This window comes from Aotus nancymaae, unplaced genomic scaffold (genome assembly GCF_030222135.1).
Source record: "Aotus nancymaae isolate 86718 unplaced genomic scaffold, 86718_ANA_hifiasm-v0.15.2.pri h1tg000043l, whole genome shotgun sequence".
NCBI classification, from domain to species: domain Eukaryota; kingdom Metazoa; phylum Chordata; class Mammalia; order Primates; family Aotidae; genus Aotus; species Aotus nancymaae.
Window position 1 is genome coordinate 295,577 of NW_026988457.1, and position 26,431 is coordinate 322,007.

General features: G+C 38.9%; 2 protein-coding genes and 1 pseudogene across 5 annotated transcripts in view; 2 read left to right on the forward strand and 1 right to left on the reverse strand.

Moving 5' to 3' along the window:
* Window positions 1-14,880, forward strand: part of PAN3 (poly(A) specific ribonuclease subunit PAN3) — a 166,183-nt gene extending 151,303 nt beyond the window's left edge. For all 4 annotated transcript variants that reach the window (XM_012471065.3, XM_012471067.3, XM_064361715.1 and 1 more), the window contains exons 18-19: window positions 8,163-8,301; window positions 11,912-14,880. In XM_012471065.3, the coding sequence (XP_012326488.1) occupies window positions 8,163-8,301; window positions 11,912-12,052 (280 nt within the window). In that variant the 3' untranslated portion in view covers window positions 12,053-14,880. The remainder of the gene's footprint in view (window positions 1-8,162; window positions 8,302-11,911) is intronic.
* LOC135268782 (nucleoporin NUP42-like) lies at window positions 1,875-8,156 on the forward strand (annotated as a pseudogene).
* A 6,864-nt stretch (window positions 14,881-21,744) lies between the features above and the next one.
* Window positions 21,745-26,431, reverse strand: part of FLT1 (fms related receptor tyrosine kinase 1) — a 192,658-nt gene continuing 187,971 nt past the window's right edge. The window contains exon 30 of the mRNA XM_021676188.2: window positions 21,745-24,709. Coding sequence (XP_021531863.2) covers window positions 24,508-24,709 — 202 coding nt within the window. The 3' untranslated portion in view covers window positions 21,745-24,507. The remainder of the gene's footprint in view (window positions 24,710-26,431) is intronic.

Sequence of the window (26,431 nt, forward strand, 5' to 3'; positions counted from 1 at the left end):
ATCATCTATATTAGGTATTTCTCCTAATGTTATCTCTCTCCAATCCCCCCACCCCCTGCTATCCCTCCAAGTCCCTGAAAAAAGGACATGAACTCATCCTATCTTATGGCTGCGTAGTATTCCATGGTGTTTATGTGCCACATTTTCTTTATCCAGTCTATCTTTGATGGGCATTTGGGTTGATTCCAAGTCTTTGCTATTACAAACAGTGCCACAATAAACATACGTGTTCATGTGTCTTTATAATAGAATGTTTTGTAATCCTTTGGGTATATACCCAGTAATGGGATTGCTGGGTCAAATGGTATTTCTATTTCTAGATCCTTGAGGAGGAATCACCACACTGTCTTTCACAATGGTTGAACTAATTTACACTCCCACAGACAGTGTAAAAACATTCCTGTTTCTCCACATCCTCTCCAGAATCTGTTGTCTCCTGATTTTTTAATGATCGTAGTTCTAACTGTCGTGAGATGGTATCTCAGTGTGGTTTTGATGTACATTTCTCTAATGACCAGTGATGCTGAGCTTTTTTTTCATATATTTGTTGGCTGCATAAATGTCTTCTTTTGAAAAGTGTCTGTTCATATCTTTTGCTCACTTTTTGATGGGGTTTTTTTTTTCTTGTAAATTTGTTTAAGTTCTTTGTAGATTCTGGTTATTAGCCCTTTGTCAGATGGGTAGATTGCAAAAATTTTTTTCCCATTCTGTTAGTTGCTGGGTCACTCTATTGATACTGTCTTTTGCTGTGTAGAAGCTCTTAAGTTTAATTAGATCCCATTTGTCTATTTTGACTTTTGTTGCCATTGCTTTTGGTGTTTTAGTCATGGAGTCCTTGCCTACGCCTTTGTCCTGAATGGTAGTGCCTAGGTTTTCTTCTAGAGTTTTTATGGTGTTAGGTCTTATGTTTAAATCTTTAATCCATCTGGAGTTAATTTTTGTATAAAGTGTAAGGAAGGGATCCAGTTTTAGCTTTCTGCATATGGCTAGCCAGTTTTCCCAACACCATTTATTAAATAGGGAATCCTTTCCCCATTGCTTGTTTTTGAAAAGTTTGTCAAAGATCAGATGGTTGTAGATGTGTGGTGTTACTTCTGAGGCTCTGTTCTGTTCCATTGCTCTAGAATTTGCAGGATAGTATAAGCTACATTTCAGGAATGTTTGATTTGTTAATAGAGATAGGTGATAGATAAATACCATTACTTGAGGGATTTTCTTTTTTTGGACCATGAAATTCAAGTCCACTTGCTTTTCTTCAAAGTCAAAAGACTAGTTTAGGGTTTCTCCCTAATAATTTTTCTAAATGAAGAGAACATAACAATATATGTTAAACCATTTTTAGAAAACTCTTTTAGCTGTTTCTTCTAGTATTTATCTCTTTACTTTAAAATGTATGTTTATAGTCCTATTCTTGATTTTTCCCCTCAATATATAATTCATTATCTGAATGAATATATAATGAATGAATATATAATTCAGCTAATGAATTATATATTCCTCTTCCCTGTACACGCACACACTGTCACACATGAGTTGAATCTGTGTTCAGTGTTACAAACCACCTTTCCATATAGTCAAAAATAGGTAATCTATCAGTTCCTTTTTTCCCTCCCACTTAGAGAATTGGCCCTGGATTCTTTGCCCTTCCTGCTTCTGTCTGGGCTGGTTACATTTTAAGCCTGCATGTGCTCATACTTTAGAACCGGAACGTCCCTTCACTATTATCTGGGAATTCTCATTGTCTCTCTCTTAGTGTTGGATGCCCTATTTTCTTGCTTTTTTCCTTGGTTTATTATTATTATTATTTTACTTAGTGGAGCATGTCCTTGTAGCTTCCTGGAAAAGGTGAGTTTTTTTAGTCTTGCAAGTCTGAAAATGGCATTATTCTACTTCACATGTTATTAATACTGTGAATGCATGTAAAATTCTAGATTATCCTCAGGAAATTACTTTTTTTTTCTTTTTTCTTTTCTTTTCTTTTTTTTGAGAGTCTGGCTCTGTCCCCCAGATTGGAGTGCAGTGGCGCGATCTCAGCTCACTGCAACTTCCGCCTCCCAAGTTCAAGCGATTCTGTTGCCTCAGCTTCCCAAGTAGTTGGGATTACAGCTGTGTGCCACCATACCCAGCTAATTTTTGTATTTTGGGTAGAGACGGGGTTTCATCACGTTGGCCAGGCTGTTCTCAAACTCTTGACCTCAGATGATCCACCTGCCTCGGCCTCCCCAAAGTGCTGGGATTACAGGCATGAACCCCCGCAGAAATTATTCTTATTAAGTAAATGTTTTAAATAGGTTGTCTATGAATAAAGTAAACAGTAGGAAAAATTTGCAGTGAAAACTGTAAAAGGAGCTTTCAGACCTGACATCCCCAATATCTATTCCCAGTTGCCCCCATCAATCTATATAGTTTTAGTTTCTTCTGTATTATTCCAGAGTTACAAATACAACAATATGTTCTTATAACCTCCCCCTTTAAATATATAAAAATTATAAGACATACACAGTGGTCATCGACCGGTGCCGACCGAAGACTCCTCCATCAGCGACGCCGTTGCAATGGCCGTTTGTCAATTCTTCCTTCAAGGCCAGTGCTGCTTTGGAGATCAGTGCTGGAACTAACATCCAGGTGCCAGGGGTGCAGGAGGAGGACAGCAACAACCGCAGCAGCAGCTTTCAGGAGCTTCAACTAACAAGAACGAGGGCTTTGGATTGTCTGAGAACCCATTTGCTTCACTTAGTTTTGAGGAGCAGAAAGATGAAAAGAAACTTCTGGAAGGAACTGTGAAAGATATGGAGGTTTGGGAGTCATCAGGGCAGTGGATATTTTCTGTTTATTCACCAGTGAAAAAGAAACCTAATATTTCAGGTTTTACAGACATTTCACCAGAGGAATTGAAGCTTGAATACCATAACTTCTTAACCAGCAATAATTTACAGAGTTATCTAAATTCTGTTCAACGTTTAATAAATCAATGGAGGAACAGGGTAAATGAACTGAAAAGTCTAAATATATCAACTAAAGTAGCTTTGCTCTCTGATGTAAAGGATGGAGTAAATCAAGCAGCACCTGCATTTGGATTTGGCAGTAGTCAAGCGGCAACATTTGTGTCACCAGGCTTTCCAGTCAATAACAGCAGCAGTGATAATGCTCAGAACTTTAGTTTTAAAACAAACTCTGGATTTGCCACTGCCTCATCTGGAAGCCCTGCTGTTTTGGGGAGTTCCCTAGCATTTGGGGCTGCAGCCTCTGCCAGTTCAGCTATCTCTACTTCTGCTCCAGCTTTTGGATTTGGGAAACCTGAAATCACATCTGCTGCATCATTTTCATTCAAAAGCCCTGCAGATTCCAGCTTTGGATCACCTGGATTTTCAGGACTTCCAGCTTCCTTAGCAACAGGTCCTATCAGTGCTCCAGTGGCCCCGGCCTTTGGAGGTGGCAGTTCTGTGGCTGGTTTTGGTAGTCTGGGCTCACATTCTCACACTGCTTTTTCCAAGCCATCCAATGACACTTTTGGAAATAGCAGCATATCTGCTTCTTTCTCAGCCCCAAGCAGCATCATTGCCACAGATAACGTGTTATTTATTCACACCCAGAAATAAACTGACAGTACAAGAACTGGAACAATTTCAATCCAAGAAATTTACTCTGGGAAAAATTCCATTAAAGCCTCCACCTCTGGAGCTTCTGAATATTTAAAAGGACAATTTTAAATACAAAAAAGAATGATGTTTGAAATTGTTTTTTAGTGATTCATATAAAGGTGCATATATGCATACATATATATATATGTTCATAAAGAATATAAGTTTCTAATAATTACTAGTGATTTTTAATTTTATTTTTTTTCTTAAGTCTAAGTATTTAAGTAAAAAGTAACAAAAACTCAGCAAGGGAATTGTTTTATACTGTAATTATGAATGGCACTGAAAAATTATGCATGGAAAAAGTAGCTTTCTTATGCTAAAAAAAAAGACACAGTATTTTGTCTCATAACATTGTATTTTAGAACTCTTTCTATTTAGATATGTTTCGTGTATGCCAAGCACGGTTCAAAATAGTTAACAAATATGACCTCACTTATTCTTTGTAACAACCCTATGATGGAGATACCATTGTTATTTTCATTTAACAGAATTTGCAGCAAAGAGAGATTAAATAACTTGAACCAAGGTCGCATAATTAATAAGTATATGAGCCAGGCTCCATTCTAGACCGTATGGTTCCAGAGTGTGTGCTCCTAACCACTGTGCTATGTGTCTCCTCATATTGTATGGCCTGGTAGTAGTTTATCCTATGGATAGATTATAGTTTAGTTCCCTAGTTCCCTGTTGATGGGCATTTGGGCTGTTTTCAGTCCTTTGCTAGTGTGAGTGATACTGTAGGGACTAACTTATGCATACTTAATCTTGTATATATGTAAATAATAGGCCAATTGTGATTACTAGGTCAATAGGTGTGTCTCTGTAAGTTCATAGCTATTGGTGAACAGTTGACCCATTTGTAATTCATGAGACTGCCTCACCAAAATACGTTTTTCAAACTCTTAGATTTTTTATTAACCTTGTAGGTGAGAAATGGAATTTAAATGCAGTTTTATGTTATGTTTACTCCTGATGAGCATGTTTGAGTATCTTTTTTATGCTATTGATCCATTCTTATGTCCTGTTCTGTCTGTATCCTTTGCCCATTTTTATTTTCAGTTGGATTGCTTGTCTTATTGATGTTAAGAGATTCACTCTTTTTGTGATTTTTTGATTGCTCATTCCACACCCTTGTAGACATTTGTATATGTACTGTAATTGACCAAATTTCTTTTGTGCTTCTGGAGTTTGAATCATAGTTAGAAAGCCTTTTTCTACTCCAAGATTATGAAGAAACTATTTCATGGTTTCTTCTAGAACATTTGTGGATTCATTTCTTCATATTAAAAATGTCTTAAGTAGTTAGAAATTGTATAGGGTGTAAGGTGTAAATCCATCTCCCCCTGTCCCCAAGATTACCAAGTAGTCCAAAAGCTATTTATTGAATAGTCAGATAATCTAGCTTTTCCCCACTGGTTTGAAGTCACACCTCTTTTGTTCTATTTTAATTCAATCATGATATTAAATTTTGAAATCTAACAGTATTCTTTCCCATCTCCATTTCATTGTGCACCAATTTGTTGTTTTCTAATACTATTTTCTTTACAAATTCTATAATCAGCTTCTTTAGTTTAAAATCAGTAAACCTGATGATTTCTTTATAGGGAAGATAGCATGTTTAAACTCTGGAAACATTTGTGGTTTTAGAGGTTGAGTCATCTTAACCAAGATCATGGTATGTGATTCTATTTGTTGATATCTACTTTTGTATTCTTCAGTAGTATTTAAGTTGTTCTTTATATAGTTATAGCATACTGAGTGTATTCTTAGGTATTTCATCTTGTTACTATTATAAATGGGAAAATTTCCAGGCTTCTTACTGCTTGTTATTGGTGTATATAGAATTTTTGATTCTTTAAATTTTATACTCTGGTACCTTATTATTTGGTATGTTTTCAGTAAATTCTCTTTGAGTTTCCCAGGTGTTTAGTCTTATCATCTGCAAATAATGATAGTTTCCTTCCCAGTTTCTATAGTTTTCAATTTCTCTTGAGTGATTGTGTTAGTGGGTACTTCAGTACATAGGTAGGTAATAGTGATGGTAGTTCAGAATTGGTAGTTCAGAATTTGAAGCATTGTTCCTTATCTTTTAACTTCCAGACAGATTCAAAGCCATTTTCTTTATAAATTCTTTCCTTCCTCCAAGCTTTTGGGGTCTTTTTTTTTGGTCACTGGTATTCAGAAATTCACAATTGATGTGCCTTGGTGTGGGGTTTTGATTCATAATGATGGATCAATAGGCGAAACCATTTAATCTTGGAAACTTAGCATCCTTCAGTTCTTCATGGTCTTCATTATTTCTTTAATAATTTCTTTTCCTGAAATTCTCATCTCTCAGACATTAGATCTTTGCAATTGATTTTCAAATACTCTCTTCTATTTTCTAATTTTTTTGTTCTACTTTCTGGGCAGTTAACTGTATTTTTCTAAAATTAAAGTTTTTTTTTAATTATTTGTGTTTTAAAATTTCTGCTATTATATTTTTATTTTCCAAGAACATTTCTGTTATCTGAATGTTTGTTTTGTACCATCTAATTTTTGTTTCTCTGAGGTCATCAATTAATAGATTTTTTTCCTGATGGTTGATTTTTGTTTGTCTTAGTTTTAAGTTTTGTTCTGTTGCCTTCAGTATCCCATAGCAAACAAGAGTTTGCTTTATTTTGTTTTGTTTTGTTTTGTTTGCTTCTCAAAAGATTTCTGATACTTAGCTGTCCATTCGTATTAAGAATATGATTCTAAAAAGCTAATGGGAAGCCTGTGTGGGAGCAGGGATTATAGAAGGTTGAACCTTTCTGTATGATAAAGCAGTGTGGTGGTGTTATACATGATTTTTGTTTGTTTTTGGTAGACTCTCAAGTACTGTCATTTCTCTTGGACAGGTCAGCATCTCCTGAAAAGATTCTCTCAACTTCTACTGTCTGTGATACAAGCCTGACAGCCAGGGTTTGGGAACCACACAGAGGGAAAGCATTTGTTGAATAGGGTGTCATCTAGCACTCCTCAGCTCATCATCTTCTGGTTTGCTTGGCATCCCTGAGGCTGGAGCTTCTCTCATTCACCCTTTTTATAAAGTAAAGCCTCTAGATTTCTGCCAGGCAGAAGTGGGGGTGGGATTCAGAGATGGGTTATCTGTTTGCTGTTTATAGAAACTTTTCTCAATTTTTGTAATTTCAGCCTCAGTCCAAACTTGCACTTTTAGTAGTCCTTTGTGGCTTCAGCTTCTGAGCCACACCAGTGTGGGTGGCTTGCTTCTTGTGGACATCCCCCTTCCCACATCTCCTGTAGAATTCGGGTTCAGTTTTGTCAGGTCTACTAAGTCATCCCACTTAACCTGTCTGCTTCTGCATTCCAGGGGTTCATGATTATATCTTCTTCTCTTTTGTTGCTTTTTCTGATCCCTTTGTCCTTGTGTTTAGACATTTACTATCAGTTTGATGGGTTGTTGAAAGGGAGCAGAGATAAATGGGTGTTTATTTTAATTGGAAGTCCCTGGAGTGACCTTTGCAAAGCATATATATGATTGTGCTAAAACCATATGGTGAGCTTCTCCTCTAGTTCCTAGAATAAAGACCCAGTTTTAAAACGTGACCTAAGCTGCTTAGTCTGATCCCTACCTGCTTCTCATTTTGGTGTCAAATCTACCTTTTATTTTCTTTAATTTTCTTCCCCATACCCCATTCTTTGTTCTTGCCTTCACTCTGTCCCTTTCCTTGCCCTTGCTCTGTCCCTTTCCTTGCCCTTACCCTCCCTCCCTCTACATGTATTCTCTCCTTTTCTTCTCTTTTCTCTCCCAACCCATTCAGAAACGTGACCTTCCTTAAGTTTCTTCAGTGCTCCATCCAAATACCAATCTCTCTGACAAAGGAGCATCCTTCTTCAGGGAAGAGCAACCACTATTTCTTCTGGAAACCTTCCTTGCCTCCACTAGATGAATTCATGTTTCTGTTTTATATCATATCCCTTTTAGGAGCATTATGTAAATATGCAGTTACAGCTTTCTTTGATTATTTGAATAATGTCTGTTTCCCACTAGACTGTAACTTCCTAAGGTCACTGAAAACTCACAGTGGTCATCTGTTTCTTTAGAGCTTGCTTTCACGTGGAATGGTAGGAACCAAAAATGTACTTTCTTTTTGTTTTCTAAACATTTTTCTGTTTTATGTGTATTGGTAAAATAGATGTATCTGACCTCTCTGTATTCTGTAACCTACAGAGTGAGAGGAAGAAAAGATTAAGACATTTTTATCTTTTCCATTTTATCTAATGGTAGGGACTGAAATAAGGAGGTGATATGAAATAAGAATGCATAAGAGATGATTCCCCACTGACAGTTGCTAACTGAAAACTGGAATTCATATGTTTACTAGTTCAGTCAGATTATTTTTTGAAAACACTGTACCATACCCCCCCAATTTTTTATTTATTGGGATTTAGTAAAACTTAAACTAGTTTTGAGTCTTAAAAATAGACCTACGTAGCATACAACATGAGTTACTGAGGCAAAATGTTAATTTCCCCCAGGTTTCAGAAGGATCCCACTTGGTCAGAGACTGGAGACCGTTATCTGTTGAAACTCTTTAGGGATCATCTTTTTCATCAGGTGACAGAAGCAGGTGCTCCCTGGATTGACCTCAGTCATATTATTTCTTGTCTTAACAAGGTAATTTGTATCCAAATTTTTAAGTTCATAATTCTGTCTATAATTTGTATAGAGTTGTATCTTCTACAAATACTAGGAGACTTAAGAAATCAGGATGTACTCTTACAATAGCCTATAAGTCATTTTATTAATAACATTTTCTACATTGGGAGGATTTTTTAAACACCTGCATGAATAGTTTTTTTGGGCAGGGTGGGACCGAGTCTTGCTCTGTTGCCCAGGCTGGAGTGCAGTGGCGTGATCTTGGCTCACTACAACCTCTGCCTCCCAGATTCAAGTGATTCTCCTGTCTGAGCCTTCCGAGTACCTGGGATTACAGGCGCCCCCTCACTATGCCCAGCTAATTAGTAGAGGCAAGGTTTCATCATGCTGGCCAGACTGGTCTCCAACTCCTGACCTCAAGTGATCCACCTGCCTCAGCCTCCCAAAGTAGCAGAATTACAGATGTGAGCCACTGCGTCTGGCCTTCATGAATAATTTTAGAATGTTTTATTGTGGATCTTTTTTAAATCATAATAAAGTATTACGAAGTGACTGCTTTCCTCCTTTATGCAGTGTTTTATTTACATGTGTTTTTGTTATGCAACATAAAACAAAAATGAGTGGTAAAAAGCAAAAAAGTAATTTTGTGTTTAAATATTTTTTAAAAATTTGAACCCCTTCTGAATCATTGTGAGTCATGTTGGATATTATCAAATCATTTATTATTAGCTATAGTAATCATGTAGCAAATAATAAAAGCACAATACTAGTGACATCAGTTACTAGCAGGTCCAGCTGTTAGAAATGGTAAATTTGATGATTATGAATTAACTAGATAAAAAGAGATAATAAATTTGAGATTTGAGAGGTGAGTTTTTGTTTGTTTGTTTGTTTGTTTCTTTTGAGACAGAGTTTTGCTCTATCACCCAGGCTAGAGTGCAGTGGCATGGTCATGGTTCACTGTAGCCTTGACTTCCCAGGGCTGCAGTGATCCTCCCTCCCATCTCAATCTCCTGAATAGATGGGACCACAGGCACGCGCCACTGCACTCAGCTAATTGTTTTTGTTTTTGTTTTTGAGGTGGAAGTTTTGCTTTGTCACCAAGCTGTAGTGCAGTGGCACGATCTCGGCTCACTGCAGCCTCTGCTTCCCGTGTTCAAGTGATTCTCCTGCCTCAGCCTCCTGAGTAGCTGGAATTGCAGGCACACACCACCACACCTGGCTAATTTCTGTATTTTTAGTAGAGATGGGGTTTCACAATGTTGGTTAGGCTGATCTCAAACTCCTGACCTCATGATCTGCCTGCCTCAGCCTCCCAAAGTGTTGGGATTATAGGCGTGAGCCACCGTGCTCAGCCCACCCAGCTAATTTTTGTCCTTTTGGTAGAGACGGGATTTCACCATGTTGCTCAGGCTGGTCCCAAACTCTCAAGATCAAGAAGTCCACCCACCTTGGCCTTCCAAAGTGTTGGGATAATAGGCGTGAGCCACCACGCCAGCAGCATTATGTTTTTAAAGTCAAAATTTACAGAGAAAAGAAAGAATACATTTTCCCTATGAATTACTTGGCATTACAAAGTTTAGAAGTGGTCTCCAGGAGTAAATGTAGTCTTTGTATAGGTTTATGTTTAAACCAGGAGCTGGCAAACCATGGCATGTGGGCCAAATCCATTTTATGGCCTATTTTTGTACAGCCTGAGAGCCTCGAATAGTTGTATATTTTTAAAGAGTTGTAAAATAAACAATAAGCCAAACCTAAAACATGTACTCTCTGGCCCTTTATAGAAAACATTTACTGACTCTTGGTCTAAACTGTCCTAAATTATAAGTACTAGAGGAAAAAATATCTGCTGAATCATGTGATTCAGAACTGTCAACGTACAGTGTGGTAACCCTTCAGGGAAAATGTTATGGTTTGTTTTTAAGCACTACTTTGCCTTTCTTGAATTTCCTTAAAACTCTGCAGGGAGTATTGCCAATAACCTACAGTAAGACTGCACAAAACTGGCTGGTGTGGCTCACGCCTGTAATCCCAGCACTTTGGGAGGCTGAGGCAGAGGGATCACCTGAGGTCGGAAGTTCGAGACCCGTCTGAACAACATGGAGAAACCCCATCTCTACTGAAAATACAAAATTAGCCAGGCATGGTGGCGCATGCCTGTAATCCCAGCTACTCAGGAGGCTGAGGCAGGAGAATTGCTTGAACCTAAGCTGAGGTTGTAGTGACCTGAGATTGCGCCATTGCACTCCAGCCTGGGCAACAAGAGCAAAACTTCGTCTCAAAAAAAAAAAAGAAGACTGCACAAATCTATATGTATCATTGAACTAATTCAGTATGAGTTATATATTCATTTTCTCTTGATTTCTCTTAGGGGAAAAACCTTTTCTTCAGAGCAATCTGACAGAAAATAATTCTGTCAGATTTTAGAACCTAGTACCCATAGTATCAGAACACCAGTAATTGAAAATATGTAGAATCAGAACAAACATTGACAAGTAGATCATATGGAATAAGCCACTGACAATTGTCTTAAGCAAAGATAATTTAATGAATATTAGGATAATTGAAAATCTGAAGAAAATATTATTTCACATCATGTAATAGCTAGTAGTAAGTAATAAATCAGAAGTGTGACAGTATTCTAAGTTTGAAAAGAGTGTAACAAATTAAAAGGGAAGGATGGCCAGATTAATTATACAAAATGAAGATTTTACATAAGCCTATTTTGGTAGAAATAATGACAGAAATTATCTAGTAGATGATTTGAATGTTTGAACCTTCAGTGAATTACAAACATACTTTAATGTATCAATTAATGAAATAGAGAAAAAAGTACATTGAAAATAACAAAAATAAAGTGAAAACCATAACAGGACAAGTCGATAGATTAGTATTTATGCTTTATAAAGACCTCGTTAAAATATTATTGCCAAATCCCATTGAAGACATGGGTAAAGATCATACACCAGCATTTACACAGGCGAAATATCAGAAGTAAATGTATGAAAAAACTTTGATAATAATAGTTAATTAAAATGTAAATTTAAATAGCAAGGCGCTCATTTGCTGTGGGGTTTCTTGCAAAGTGTTACAACATATAAATTCATGGTGTCTAATTGATACCCTTTGGAAAACAATTTGGTTACGTGTACCAAGCTGTTGACAGTACATACCGATTCTATGTTACTTTTATTGTGATTAAAAAAAATTTTTTAAGACCAATTTCTTAATATTTTACATTTTATTATTAATATTTATACTTCTAAGTATTTTTCCTAAGGAAAAAGCTTAATACTTCCTACAGAAGAAAAAAATTTAGATGAGTATGTTTATTGCACTGTGATTCATGATGCCAAAAATGGAGGATATTAGGACAAAAACTACCGAGCATCAACTGGGTGCACTACAATGCAAACAAATGTTAAGCGTGGAGGGATAGTCAGAAACAGGGCCGTGTTTAAAAATGTCTCAGTTGTAAATTGTGTGCATTCTGATGAATGACTTCAGGTACTCATGGGTATCTGAAAGGGAATGTGACAAAGAATTTAAATATTTTATTATTGCTGCAAATGTACTTACATTCTTTTCTGCATGTTATAAATTTCATATTTTGTATGTATTGTTTCAGCTAGATGCTGGTGTGCCAGAAAAAATAAGCCTGATTTCTAGAGATGAGAAGAGTGTACTCGTGGTGACCTACAGTGACTTAAAGCGCTGCTTTGAAAATACTTTTCAAGAACTGATTGCAGCTGCAAATGGTCAGTTGTAGTATTTGCTAAAAAAGCACGCAGGACATGGCTAAGGAAGTTAACCAATAGCAAATTGCACTACAGCTGAACTTTTTCATCATCTCATTCATATTTGGGAAACGAACAGGAGATGAGCAAAGCTGCTTGCACTTCAGTCAGGTACACTGTTACTTGAAAGGAAGAATGTTTCACTTATCCAAGAGCTATGGCTGCCATTGGAGGCTATATCTGTGAAGAATTTATTTTAGATTTAGGAGCACCATCAAGTGAATGATGTTCCTGCTTTTGTTTTTTCCACTTGTATATGCACTAATTTTAATTTTTTAAAGACTTTTTCTGATCTTTGAACTTTTGCCACATTGTATACTTATTAAGGGAAACTATTTGCAAGGACATTTTTGGGAAGCAATGCTGGGCAGCATTTTTGCCATTGAGGGTTGCAGAATTTGCTCTTTTTGGGATGGGTTGCCCTGAATAACATTATGGACCAGGTAAATACTTTCATAGAAATTCAGTATAGTACGTAATTCTTGTAAGAGTATTATTATATGCAAGCTCTCTGTGTGCCACCCACTGTTAGTTCAAATTGAGATTTTTGTTTTGTTTTGTTCTTAAGAACACACCAAGAAAATACCAGTGAATTGTTGGATATGAATTCCCCTGTTAGTTGATTTAAATCCCTTCTGAATAAATATCGGATGAACAGTAACTGAAGGAGCATGTATAGCTCTTTCCTTCAAATTCAACTAGAGCCTTTTAAAAAAGACATTTGCCTGCTAGTCAGATACACTTAAACATTTATGCAATTTTTTTAAATAGAAAAAAATTTAAGAAATTGTGTTAAAGGCCTAAAGTTCAGGAGTACATTACTTTAGGTTCTTTCCAGTTTGCTTTTTTTTTTTTTTTTTTTTTTTTTTTGGTTGTTGTTGTTTTGTTTTGTTTTTTGTATGAAGTTCTGTTCTTTGAACCACAGCTTTATTATGGTCCTTTACACTGGAGACAGACAGAGACACTGTTGAGAAGATGAACTAAACTCAGCAGTGGTCTGGTATCAAGAGCTTTCTGATGTTTTACAGCCTGAATTTGGAGGGATAACGATCTGCTGTGCCTTTGCAGTCACTGCTTAGCCCAAAGTAATAGTACTTTTGATAATAACTCTGTGCGATATTCCTGAATGAGTCCATCTCAAAAGTTTGGAATTTTCCTCCTCTTAACTTTCTTAATATTTGGACATGAAGTTGTCGCCAAACTTGGGTATTCATGGAATTTCTAGTAAATGAAATACCTATACTTTGATACCGAAGACTGCCAAATACATAGGAATTTTCTTTCTTAAAAAACAGTAGTGAAGACTATATCTCCTTTCCCAGCACTGAATGTTTTACTAGCACTGGGTGCTCACCATGCAACTATGAAGAAAATGTGGAAACTCAAAAGGTCAGGACAGACTCCCAAGCACTTGCAACTGATGTTACTGTCTTCAATTTTAATAATTAAACATATTTGTATATTTCAGAGAAGTTTTTAATATTTCTCTGTCCACTTTTTATAAGCTTTAAAATGATTTTCTCTGCCTTGAGACTTGCATCAAGAAAAAGCACCTCTCTTCACCTGAAAGCTTTGAAGACTAGAGACACGCTTGACACGTTTTAACAAGTGTATTGAGTCCACGTTTGGTAGCATCAGTTGTTGAGTTAAAAAGAAAATTATTGCATTTGATCTGGATGGATTTTAAAAGAACATAATGTTCAATATTAAAAGGATAATTAACATTTGCCACCATAATGTTCTTTTTTATGTAAAAGGAACAAGAACTTGGAGACATTAACATGCAAAAGTCTTTTATCATTAGCTCATGTATTTGAGGAAGAGCAGCTGTCTTTTTATATGTTTTTTGACAAATCATATTGTAATTCTTTTGTACAAAAAAGAACTACTTGTATTCTAGAAGAAATATGAAATGCTTAATTTATAAGCGGGCTGGAGATTTTTTCCAATATTGTTTTCTTTGAAAATGAAAGGGGATCATCTATTTTAGTTTTGGGGTCTGGGAACTTTCTGAAAATTTAATTTGTGGACCAATGTTTTGTGAAAGCTAAAGAGGGCAGGGGTTAAAATAGGGTTTGAATTTCTCATTCTGTATAGACCAGCAAACTTCCCTCTGCAGGGCAAGTTTACATCACAAATCCAAGAATGTTTGCATCCTAAATGCTAGTTTGCTTCAGCCCCTAGTTAACCTCAGGACTTGGTTTGCATATAAAAGGTAGACAGCTGATATGTTTTCATGAGTAAATATTGTCAGCCAGAAAAAGTTGGTGTCAGGTAATGCATATTTTTTTAAGCTTTGTTTTATATTTATTTTTCATTTAGTTTTTATTGGGAATGGTTTTCAAAGAACTCTCAGTTCTGCCTAGGTGTTTTTGGGGGAACCCTGTTTTCCATAGTGTAATTCCATTTAAGAGGTTGTCTAAAAGTCTTTTTAATTCATAGGAAGATTTTAACATCTGGGAGTAGTCAAATTAAGGGTACAAACTTTCCATACTTTCCTGTTGTGACAGATAAAAGCACAGAAAGGACAACCCTTGAAACCATGTAACGTTGGTCATTTCAATTTTTTGTACCTGTTTTAAATTCTGTTAGTGTATTTACTTCATTGTAAATATTTTTGAGGGTACCTTTGTATTTTGCTTTTGACCTTGGTTCTGTGATTTGGATGTCAACAACTTCCCTAAAAAGCACCAGTATGTTAAGTTCTAATGTCATGACCCAATTTGTGTTATTCATCTTTAATCCTATTTTCCGTCTCTATGTGTGCAGCAGTATTTTTAATAAAGAATTACAGAGATAACTTTGTCCTTCTCTTGCACGTGTTCATATGACAAGATGCCGTCTGTCTTATGATTGGGTTTTAGAAGATTGGTTATTTCCTCTGTATTTTGAAGGAATTTCTGTCTTTGGATGAATTGCTAGCAGATTTATTCATTAATTTATCAAATAGTCGTTTTATCTACCATGTCCTTGGCTCTGTTCTAGGCACTAAGATAGATACGGGGACTTGGTATTTACAGAATATATAGTTATAACCAAACATCTTAATATAATACTTGGCTTACAATGTAGTTTAGGCGAGAATACTACTCATGAGAAAGCATAAGGAGGGATGTATAGCTAGTCTTTGTTTTAATACTTAATTTATCATAGAGGTGAGAGGCATCCCTTCCCCCAGATTCTCCAGAAATCATTAGACTGTAAGGACTGATAAAATATGGCAAAATATTAACACTTGTTGAACCTGGGTAGTATTTATTGTTGAGTTTTTTTCTGTGCATTGAATTGAAAAGTTGAAAACAAAAAACAATATGGTAAGCCCCCCTCCACCTGCTCCCCACCAACTGCTCTTTCACTTCTGGAGGTTTCAGTTACCTGAAGTACAGTTAAGATATTTTGAAGCGGAGAGACCATATTCAGCTTTTATTATAGTATATTGTTATAATTGTTCTCATTATTGTCAGTCTCTTACTGTGCCTAATTTATAAATTAAACTGTCATAAATATGTATGTACAGGAAAAAACGTAGTGTATACATAGGGTTTGTACTATCCACTGTTTCAAACATAGTGTATACATAGGGTTTGTACTATCCACTGTTTCAGGTATTCTCGGGGGTCGTGGACCATATCCTCCATGGATAAGGGGGGAACTAACAGACAGATGTGATACGGTGCTTGAGGCATAAGTGAAGGGTAATTAGAGTAAAAAGGAAGGAGAGACCTGGCAGGGTGGCCTATAATCCCAGCACTCTAGGAGGCTGAGGCAGGCGGATCATGAGGTCAGGAGTTCACCAACATGGTGAAACCCCTTCTCTACTAAAGAAATACAAAAACGAGCCAGATGTGGTGGCATGTGCCTGTAATCCCAGCTACTCGGGAGGCTGAGGCAGGAGAGTTGTTTGAACCTGAGAGGCAGAGGTTGCAATGAGCTGAGATCATGCCTGGGTGACAGCAAGACTCCGTCTCAAAAAGAAAAAAAAAAGGAGAGATGAATATTTCCAGCTGCATGACTTGGTTTTAGGAATTCTTTTATATAGCAGATATTGAAAGAAATTGTGGATTCAGATGAGAAAATGACCACTGTAGGTTCACAGGATAAAAGGTAGACTAGTCTTCCTAGAATGGAATGTTTGGAGGATCTTTTCGCTTTAAATTTCTTAGGAGGAAACCTTAAGAATATTGTTTTGTTTTTTTAGACGAAGTCTAGTTTTGTCACTCAGGCTAGAGTGCAGTGGCATGATCTGGGCTCACTGCAACCTCTGCCTCCCAGGTTTAAATTATTTTCCTGTCTCAGTCTCCTGAGTAGCTGGGATTACAGGTGCCCACCACCGTGCCTGGCTAATTTTTATATTTTTAGTATAGACGAGGTTTCACCATGTTGGTGAGGCTGGTCTTGAACTCATGACCTCAAGTGATCCACCTGCCTCGGCCTCCCAAAGTGCTGGGATTACAGGTGTGAGCCACCACATCTAGCTTGCTCTTTCTTTAGGTATTTATTGAATGCCTGTTATATGCCAGGCATTGTTGTAGGAACCAAGAGAAAAGCTGTGACCACAACAGACAATTTTCTGCTTCTTAAAAGCCCCCATTCTAGTAGGGAGAAGACAGATACATGGTACATTAGAAGGTATAACAGTTATGAAAGGAAAGCAGAGTAAAAGGTATGAGTTGCCAGATTTGGCAAATAAAAAATGTAGAACACCCCGTTGAATCTGAATTTTGGATAAATGGATAACTTGTTTTGGCATGAGTATATACAAAGTATTGCATGAGACATGCACTAAAAAATTCTATGTCCCAGTATTGCATGGGACATATATATGTGAAAACATTCTCTGTTGTCTTTCTGAAATACACATTTCCTTTGGCCATCGTGTGTTTCATCTTGCAACTAGATGTAAGGAGTGTGGTTGATAGGGGTACAATTTCACATGGGGTGGTCTGGGAAGGAGGCCTCACGGAGGGATATGTGGGCAAGGACTTGAAGGAAGTGAAGCGGTCTGCTATGTGTATATTGGGGAGCGGGGTAAAGTGTTCCAGGTGAGAGAATGTATCAGAGCCTTTGCGGAACAGCAAGGGAGCGAATGCGGCTAGAGCCAAGTTAAGTAGGAAGTGACATCAGAAAGGTAATAGGGAAGGGGTTTGTCCTGTGGACCATTTTAAGTATTTTGGCTTTAACTTTCAGTAAAAGAGGAAGCTGCAGGAGGATTTTTCAGCAGAAGAGTAACATAATAGGACATTTTAAAAGGATCACTCTGGGGCCGGGCGCGGTGGCTCACGCCTATAATCCCAGCACTTTGGGAGGCTGAGGTGGGTGGATCACGAGGTCAAGAGATCAAGACCATCCTGGTCAACAAGGTGAAACCCCGTCTCTACTAAAAAATACAAAAATTAGCTGGGCATGGTGGCGCATGCCTGTAGTCCCAGCTACTCGGGAGGCTGAGGCAGGAGAATTGCCTGAACCCAGGAGGCGGAGGTTGCGGTGAGCCAAGATCACGCCATTGCACTCCAGCCTCCAGCCTGGATAACAAGAGCGAAACTCCGTCTCAAAAAAAAAAAAAAAAAAAAATGGATCACTTTGGCTACGACATTGTGAACAGACTGAGGGAGGAAGTGATCTGTGACCATGGTAGGAAACTCTCAAAGCATCCCAGGTGAAGGATGTTGGATTTTAAAATCCATGTCTGAGTTTTGGTGGGTTTTTTTTGTTTGTTTGTTTTTTTGAGACAGAGTCTCTCTCTGTCACCCATGCTGGCTGGAGCGTAGCGGTGCGATCTCAGCTCACTGCAACCTCCACTTCCTGCATTCGAGCGATTCTCCTGCCTTCAAGCTATTCTCCTGCCTTAGCAAGTAGCTGTGATTACGGGCACCCACCAGCATGCCTGGCTAATTTTTGTATTTTTTGGTAGAGACGGGGTTTCACCATGTTTACCAGACTAGTCTCAGACTCCTGACCTGAGGTGATCTGCCTGCTTTGGCCTCCAAAGTGCTGGGATTACAGACATGAGCCAACGCATCCGGCTGTCTTTGAGTTTTAAAACCCACCTTGGGCTGAGCATGGTGTCTCACACCTGTAACCCCAGCACTGTGGGATGCCGAGGTGGGTGGATCACCTGAGGTCAGGAGTTCAAGCCAGCCTAGCCAACATGGTGACAGATTCAGACTCAGTTTCAAAAAAAAAAAAAAAAAAACCCACCTGGACTAGGGTGGTAGCAGTAGAGGTGGTGCAGAGTGGCTAGACTGCAAATATGTTTTAAATGTAGCACCAACAGGGATGTCCTGATTCGCTGGATATGGACAAAGAAGAGAGAAGTCCTCTTGGAATGACTCTTCAGATTTTGGCATGCTGGCCAGGTGCAGTGGCTCCTGCCTGTAACGCCAGCACTTGAGAGGCCAAGGTGTGCAAATCACGTGAGCCCAGAATTTTGAGACAGGCCTGGGCAACATAGTGAGACCTTGTCTTTACAATCAATTGAGCCCAGGAGGTCAAGGCTGCAGTGCACTGAGATCGAGTCACTGCACTCAAGCCTGAGCAACAAAGCAAGAGCCTGTGTCTCAAAATTTTATTTGGCTTGATGCTGACAGGATAGAGAATTCTACTTAATTGGAAGAGACTGTTGTAGGAACAAAGAGTCTGTGGGGTGGGTAGGAGAATATCAGGGAGGATGGGGAAACAGGGAAAGACAATTTTGGAGTTTGGTCTGAGGCCCATTAAAAGTTTGAGATGTTTAGTACACATTTTTTCCAGTTATTTGTTTTGTAACAAGTAACTCCACCCTTAATGACAAACAAGCATTTTATTCTGTTCAGATATTCTGTGGGTCACGAATCTGGGCAAGATACAGCAGGGAGGGTTGTCTCTGCACTATTTGATTGGGCCTCCGCTGGGAAATTCCAGTGGTTGGGGCCTGGAATGATTTGAAGGCTGGACCCAGCTGGCTGCTGTCTATGGGAGCACCTACACATGGCCTCTATGTGGCTTAGGTTTCTCCAAGTCTGGCTGCTGGGGTCCCTCGCGGGAGCTGTTGAACAGTGAGTGTACCAAGATTCAGGAGTGCATGATCTTTTCAGACCTGGCCTCCAAGCTGTGCGGAGTTCCTTCTTTCCCATTCCGTTGATCACACATGGGTCCTAAATCCAGCTCCGATTCTAGGGAAGGGGACATTGCCAAAGGTCGTGTGAGATGGGAGCGATTTTTGCAGCTATCTTGGAAAAATACAATAGAATATATTCGAAAAATGCAGTACAATATCTTTGAAAAATACACCTGTATTTGAAAAAAAATACAGTCTTGCCAGAGAATCAAGAAGAAATGTCAGTTTGTGTATATATGGGATTAGAGTGTTGCAGTGGTTAGGGAGAATCTGTTCTGACCATTAAAGTCATCATATGGGTGTCATTAAAAGCCCTGAGATTGGTTGAGATCATGAAGGGAGTTAGTATAGACAGAAAAGAAGAGCTTCAAAGGGTGAGCCCTGGCGTAACTGGAGCAATGTTTGAAATCAGGGAAAAGAAGTATAACCAGCAAATAGACAGAAGTAGTTGGTGATATGGGAAGAAGAAAGTGTCACATCCTGGAACCAAACTGAAGTTGTTTTTGGGAGTAAATGTCAAGTTGCTGAAGTGTCGAGTAAGATTGGTACTGACAGTTGGCCATTGGATTTATCAATATGGAGTCACTGGTGACCTTAGCAAAAGCAGTTTTCAGTGAGTGATGGGGAAAGCTAAGTTTGAGTGGACTTAAGAGTGAGTGGGAGGAGAGGAATTGGAAACAGTAATAACTAATAACCAACTCGCTCATGGGATTTTGCTGGAAAGGGGAATAAAGAAATTCGGTGGTAGCTGGAGGAGAAAGTACACATGAAAATTTTGTAAGATGGGAGAAATAACATGTACGTTCCAGTGCAAAGGGGGAAAAATTGATGGTGGGAGTGGAGAATTGCTAAGCAATGGCTCAAGTCTGAGAGGAAAGGACTCCAGTGTGTTTTGGGTTGGCCATGTAGAAAGGCAAGCACAGTACATGGGGACATAAGCTTGGAGGTGGGGAGACGTGTCAAGTGGGGTCTTGGAGTTAATTCTCCCATTGAAGTAAAGAGTATAATAATAGTACCTATCATGTTAGATTGCTTTGAAAATAAGTATATTCCTTTAAAGCACTTAAAATAGTTGCTATTAGGCACTCGAATGGTAGCAATGATAGCAATTACTAGCTATCACTGCTTCCCAAATACCAATCTGTGGAACAATATGTGCTCATTAGTTTTTTCTAGTATAAATTAAAATGGGAGAAAGAAGGATAATATAGGTATGTTTCAAATACAAATATACTTTAGTCTGAGATTAATACCTTCCACCTTTTAAAATGGGTTTTCTTCTGTGAAAAGTTGTTTTACTAAATGGTAGGGGTTTTTTCTTTTAATAATGTATTGAAGAATTGCATACATACATTCATATATTTACACACACATTCACAAGTAAGTGTGCAGCTCAGTGACTCATCATGAAGTGAGCATACCTATGCACCACCTCCCAGATCAGGAAATAGAACATCAGTAGCATCCTGTTGGATTTTGTTTTTTTTTTTTTTTTTTGGTGTGTTTTTTTTTCCTCCCGTAAGTGTTCTTAGTTCGCAAAATAGAAGACCGGCCATCCCTGTGTTGAGATCCAGGATATTTTTTTTTTAATTTCCTAGCCTGCGAAACCTAAAAGTCTGGTAATATGTTTAACACCGAGGAGTCCAATAAACCTTACTAGGCCCTACATCTGCTTGATGAAAAAATAAAAATAAATTCCCAAATGTCTGTAAGTTTCCAGAGCCGTGAGAACATTTCTAAACTATGACGTGACATTGATTGCTCAAGCATTCTTCAAATAATTTGCCTGAATGATTTTATTCTTATGTTATGAAAACCCATAATATTTTTAAAGGATTTCAGATTCTTGGAAGACAAAATGCCTCTTGCCCTTTTGAGTTAACTAAAAGTTTACTGAGATGAGTCATTTATCCATTGTTCTTGTCTTTGTCCCAAAGAAAGGTGGCCTATTTTTTTCCCCTTAAAATGTCTTTCAATCTAGTTTCCTTATGATGTTGCTAGGCAGGTAATACTATGACCACTTTCTAAGACAAAGTGTTGCTCACTTACTCAGTGTCTAGTACTTATGACCTGAGTTGTTTCTTTTCCTAGGATGTCATCACAAAACAAGATTGAAGAATGCTGAGCCGGTGTGTTTTTACATTCTTGTGTTTCAAGCTTTTGTCTATTATTTTGTGTGGTTTCCTGCCTCTGTGATTATGGTAATTATTTACCAGCTGAAAATTAGTGTTTGGGGACAACTGCCTCTTTTTAATTGAGGGCACTTTTCTCTGCGGCTGGCAGTCACACCCAGCATATGCTTTACTTGTTTCACAATCACATTCATTTTAGGGTTTAGTTTTCTGGGCAATCTGCCGGGTTTGATTTTGTTTTTTACTTACTGTTTGCAGTGTTCTGATTGTTTAGCACAGCCGTTTTCTAGGACTGATAAAAAGCCCTTTGCCCTCTCTTTGGCAGTGTTCATCTTCCTTGTGCTGTGTTTAATAAAGAACACCACCAGTCCTCCACCCTCAGGGACACCTGTGACCTCTTTTTTTCCACTTACAAGCAAATCAGAGAGAAAATATGTATGTTTTTGAAAGTTAATTTTATTATATGAAGATGGTATACAAAATACATTCATCATGACCAGAAATATAGGACCAAACCATGGCTTTTATCTGTAGCATATATTCTTGGTTTGTATAAAAGTAACTTTAAAATTCCAGTTTCCTTAAATAGTTATGCACAAAACACACACACACAAACATACACATATAGTTACACCACTGTTGGTCAATGATGCACTCCTCCCTTAATCAATTTAAATGAGGCTAGCCAGTATCTGTTTGATGTTTGCATTCTTATGGGCTATGCAAGGCACCCGTTCCTAAAACTAACAACTAGGCATCACTTCTTGGACTGCTAAGACACAGACTTGCATATGGTTTCAGCCCCATTCCACCCACACCGTTCGACGTACACAATCTCAGAAACCCTGAAAGGAAGTGCTTGTTCTTTGTTAGTGCCAACCATTTTGTCATACATGGCAAATGACTAGAACATTATTAGTTAATTCATGTTTCAATTTTCAGTGCTATTTTAATGAACAAGCACTTTGTAACTAGAGATCTCATTATTACAAGGCTCCATTTTTCTTTCTACATTAAGACTCCAGATGGAACCATTCTTTGACTGATGGACTCATGTCTGCTACAAACCTGAGTATGAAGAAGCTGAGTAACATAATTCTAATGGTTTTTCTTTTTTCTTGGAAAGGGGTATTTATTATGGTCTCTTAATGATTAAGAATTCAATTACTGAAATCAAGACATTATATGAATAGCTAAGGTTTTCTTTGTTGTCACTATTTGCTGGATTATTATCTGATTTGGAAAAAAAGTAGAGAATTGACTGAGGTCTTTTTTCTGTTTAACCTCCTTCCAGTTACCCTATTTAGAATATCGCCAGCTGCCACGGGTGCTTTTCTGTATGTCAAGAAGAGGAAGAACAAAGATTTGTCCCCTCTTCTGGCTCTAGCCTGGTTTTGTTTGGATTTAGATCTTGGTGGAGGTCTGTCCCAGTCCTCTCTTCTAGCTAGTGAGTCCTCCACAAAAGCCACCACCGGGAGCCAGCAGGCTCACTTGGGAATGTGCTGACGGTCCCATCTCTTCATACAGAGAGGCTTTAAACAAGAATGTGGCACGTAAGAATGGAAGCATACGTTCTTCTGTTACTTCGAGTTCAGGTTCTAGAGTTAAGTTACATGGATAAAGTGAAGCATACTCTTCTGCCCCAGAAGCAGCAATTCACTGTTGCGTGTCCAGCTTCTGACTGGCTGCAGAAGGTGCAGACATCCTAAATACATGGACCCTAACTTGCATAAATAGCATCAAACAGAGCCAGCTTAGCGATCCAAGGCCCACTTGATCTTTAGACCCTGAAGAGTAGGCACCCTTTCCTATCCTCTCTCCCTATTCCCATCATGCTCATACCAGGCAAGGTTCAAAGCAGTTGAAAATGGGCTTTTCTTCTGGTGATGGCTCATTAATTAATATCCTGAGTCCCAACCGTAGAAGTATCTTGCATAAATTACATACCACCTTTTTTTTCAAGGAGCTTAAAGTGCTTAATAGGCGTCAGCTAATGCTCTTCCACATCCTTCCAGATTAGTATGAGACAGTGGAATCCCCACTAAACGAAAAGGAAACAGGACTGACTTCCTGTGTTTTGGGTCCCAACTGTGTTGGTGAATTGGTTTTGTTGGGATAGAAAATGGGGTTTTCCCTCAACCTTACTGATCTTTTTCCTCCGTCAGTCCTAGTTTTGGTATGGAGAAAACTGCTGCAGTTTCATTCTGCTCAGCTTGCTTTCACAACTAACTGTGCAAAGGAGGATAATACCAATACATTGAGTTAAGTGTCCGGACTATATATTGATACTCAAAACAGAATGTGACATCTTAAGTGTAAGGCCATCATGCCATGGAGACAACCTAGCTTTGGGTAAGTTTGCAGTGCATCTTACTAGAGGAGCCAAAAGTGTGGGCTCAGAGAAGAGTGCCCTCAGTGCTGTAAATCAAAGCGTGCCACATATGGGAATGGACATAGAACCAGTTCCATGGGTAAAGTTCCAAAATTTGCCTTAGTTCCAAAAAAGATATTTGTCCTTTTCTTGCCTCCCAGAATCCAGAAAATGTCCCCTCGTCTCTGTCCTGTCTGCTGCTGGCGGGGTCCCCAAATGTAGAAGGGTCAGAGCTGGGAAGCCACTGAAATGGCACTGCTGAGCCCCGTCCCCCTTCCCACCCACATGGTGTGTCTCAAATTCTTTCTCATGCCTTCTCCTGGTTTCTTTTTTCTCCCTTGTTTTCTGCTTTTTCCCTTTTCCTCCTCACACATCTTAGGCCTGCTAGAGGACTCCCGAGACGCTGCTCAGGCCAGCCAGCGACCCCTGGGGCTAAAGGGCTTGTTGCCCTGGGTTTGGGCTGTGGGGCTGGCCCAGTGGAGTACATGATGCATTGCGTGATCTGTGCAGCTCCTGAATCAAACTGGTACTGCGTGCCCTGAGGTCTCGGGGGTTGGAGCAGGGAAGTCATGGGGCTTAGAAAGGATTTCTCTAACACTGAGTAACACGAGGATTTAGCAGTAGTGTTCTTCACTTGTCACTATTTCTCTATCTGGAGTTACATTCTTGTTAGTCAAAAAAAAAAAAGCACTATTAAGTCACAAAAAGCAGCTGGCTCCTGTGGAAAGGTAAAGGTGTAAACTTATAAACGCATAATACTGGCAAAAGCTAGTTTTCTGGGGGTATAAATACACTTGTGCTTCTAGAAATAAGGCTTTGTGTCAAACTCTAGACAGGTGGCGTGGAGTACAAGACCACGGAGTTGTAGTCTGGAGGCGGGGAGCAGCACGCCATCTTCCTTTCCAGCTCGGCGTTGTCGTAGGTGAACCTGCGCTTGCCTTCGCTGATGTGCCCACAGCTGGAATGGCAGAAGCTGGGCCTGCTGACACCACAAAGCCCCGACTCCTTACTTTTACTAGTTACTCTCAAGCTACAGAAAGAAAAGAGATCAAACGTTCAAAATTGGTTTTTAGAAAACAAGACACTAAAATCCACTCTTTCTGAGTGAGTCATTTGTTCATACCTGTCTTAGAGTTCACGGTTTTTGAACCCCCTCTCAATTGCTGTCAGATTCCCTCTGTTCTAAAGCTGCACACGGCCTCCCTCGTACCAGCTTGTTGTCATTGGGCAGAAAGACGCATTCCAGTGGCCGGGGAGTTGGGGGGAGGTGTGTGAAATGTGTAAGATAACGCAAATCCATAATTCAGCTGGAAAATAACTCCAAGCCTTGGGTGCGGCCCTCTCCTATTCTTGTGTCAAACAGCTTCTGCGGTAGGCTGAGAAATGCCTCCTGCCCTCCAAAATATATCCATATTTCAAATCCCTTCTGGCCTCCAGAACTGCAAGAGAATAAATTTCTCTTATAATAGGAAATGTTTTTAGTTACGGTGCTGCTTATCACCAGCAAGGCTCAAGGGTGGAGAAACTTGCTTCTGGGTCTTGTATGTTACATCCAGACTAGGACAGACACCTGAAGAAGAAGGGCTGCTCTTGTCCTTTCATATTCGTTTGAATTTTTTATTTTCAAAGGATCTGGGATGAGGCAGGGAACCCTGTGAACTGTGTTTTTAGATTGGTCTGGACTCACATGTCCATGTTCTATATTTTCAGTCTCAGAGTAGAGGATCCAATTTATGGTTTTCTTTAACAAAGATCTAGATAAAATTAGTCACCACCCATTTTCTGAAGTGTTCCAAAGTAGGAAACAAAAGAACATGGACCCTATCTTCCCCTCATTCCTCATTAGTGCCTCCGATCTTCTGATCTGCTGATCTGCTGTATCTCAATTCTAATATCATTGGGCTCAAGTTAAAAGGAAATACACGGTCAGGCACAGTGGTTTATGCCTGTAATCCCAGCACTTTGGGACGCTGAGGTGGGCAGATCACCTGAGGTTAGGAGTTCGAGACCAGCCTGACCAACATGGAGAAACCCTGTCTCTCCTAAACATACAAAATTAGCAGGGCATGGTGGCGCATGCCTGTAGTCCCAGCTACTCAGGAGGCTGAGGCAGGAGAGTCACTTGAACCTGGGAGGCAGAGGATGCGGTGAGCTGAGATCGTGCCATTGCACTCCAGGCTGGGCAACAAGAGCGAAACTCGGTCTCAAAAAAAAAAAAAAAAAGGAAACACACATGCAGATGTTTGCCTGGAAATCTGGAAATGTCCCTGTCTTTCCCATTAACTTGTGGTTGATGAACTGTGCTAACTACATCTTGGAGGCACTTGTTGCCATCCTTTGATTTAGATCAGGGTTCAAAAACTATAACCCATATCTACCCATGTGTTTGGTGTTTGTTTTTTTAAATGAGAGTTTTATGGAGATATAATTTACATGCTGCATAATTTGCCTATTTGAAGTAAGCCAGTGGTTTTTAGTATAGACACAAATTGTGCAATCATCACCACAATCAACTTTAGAGCCTTGTCATCATCCCCCAAAACTCAGGCCCATTAGCAGTCTTTTTTCCTCACACCTACCAGCCCAGCCCAAGGAAACTACTGGTCTACTTTCTGTCTCTAGATTTACCAATTCTGGGCATTTCACACAAAAGGAATCATACAATATATGATATTTTATGGCTGGCTTCTTTTACTTAGCATAATGTTTTCAAGATTCATCCGTGTTGTAGCATACATGCATACTTCATACT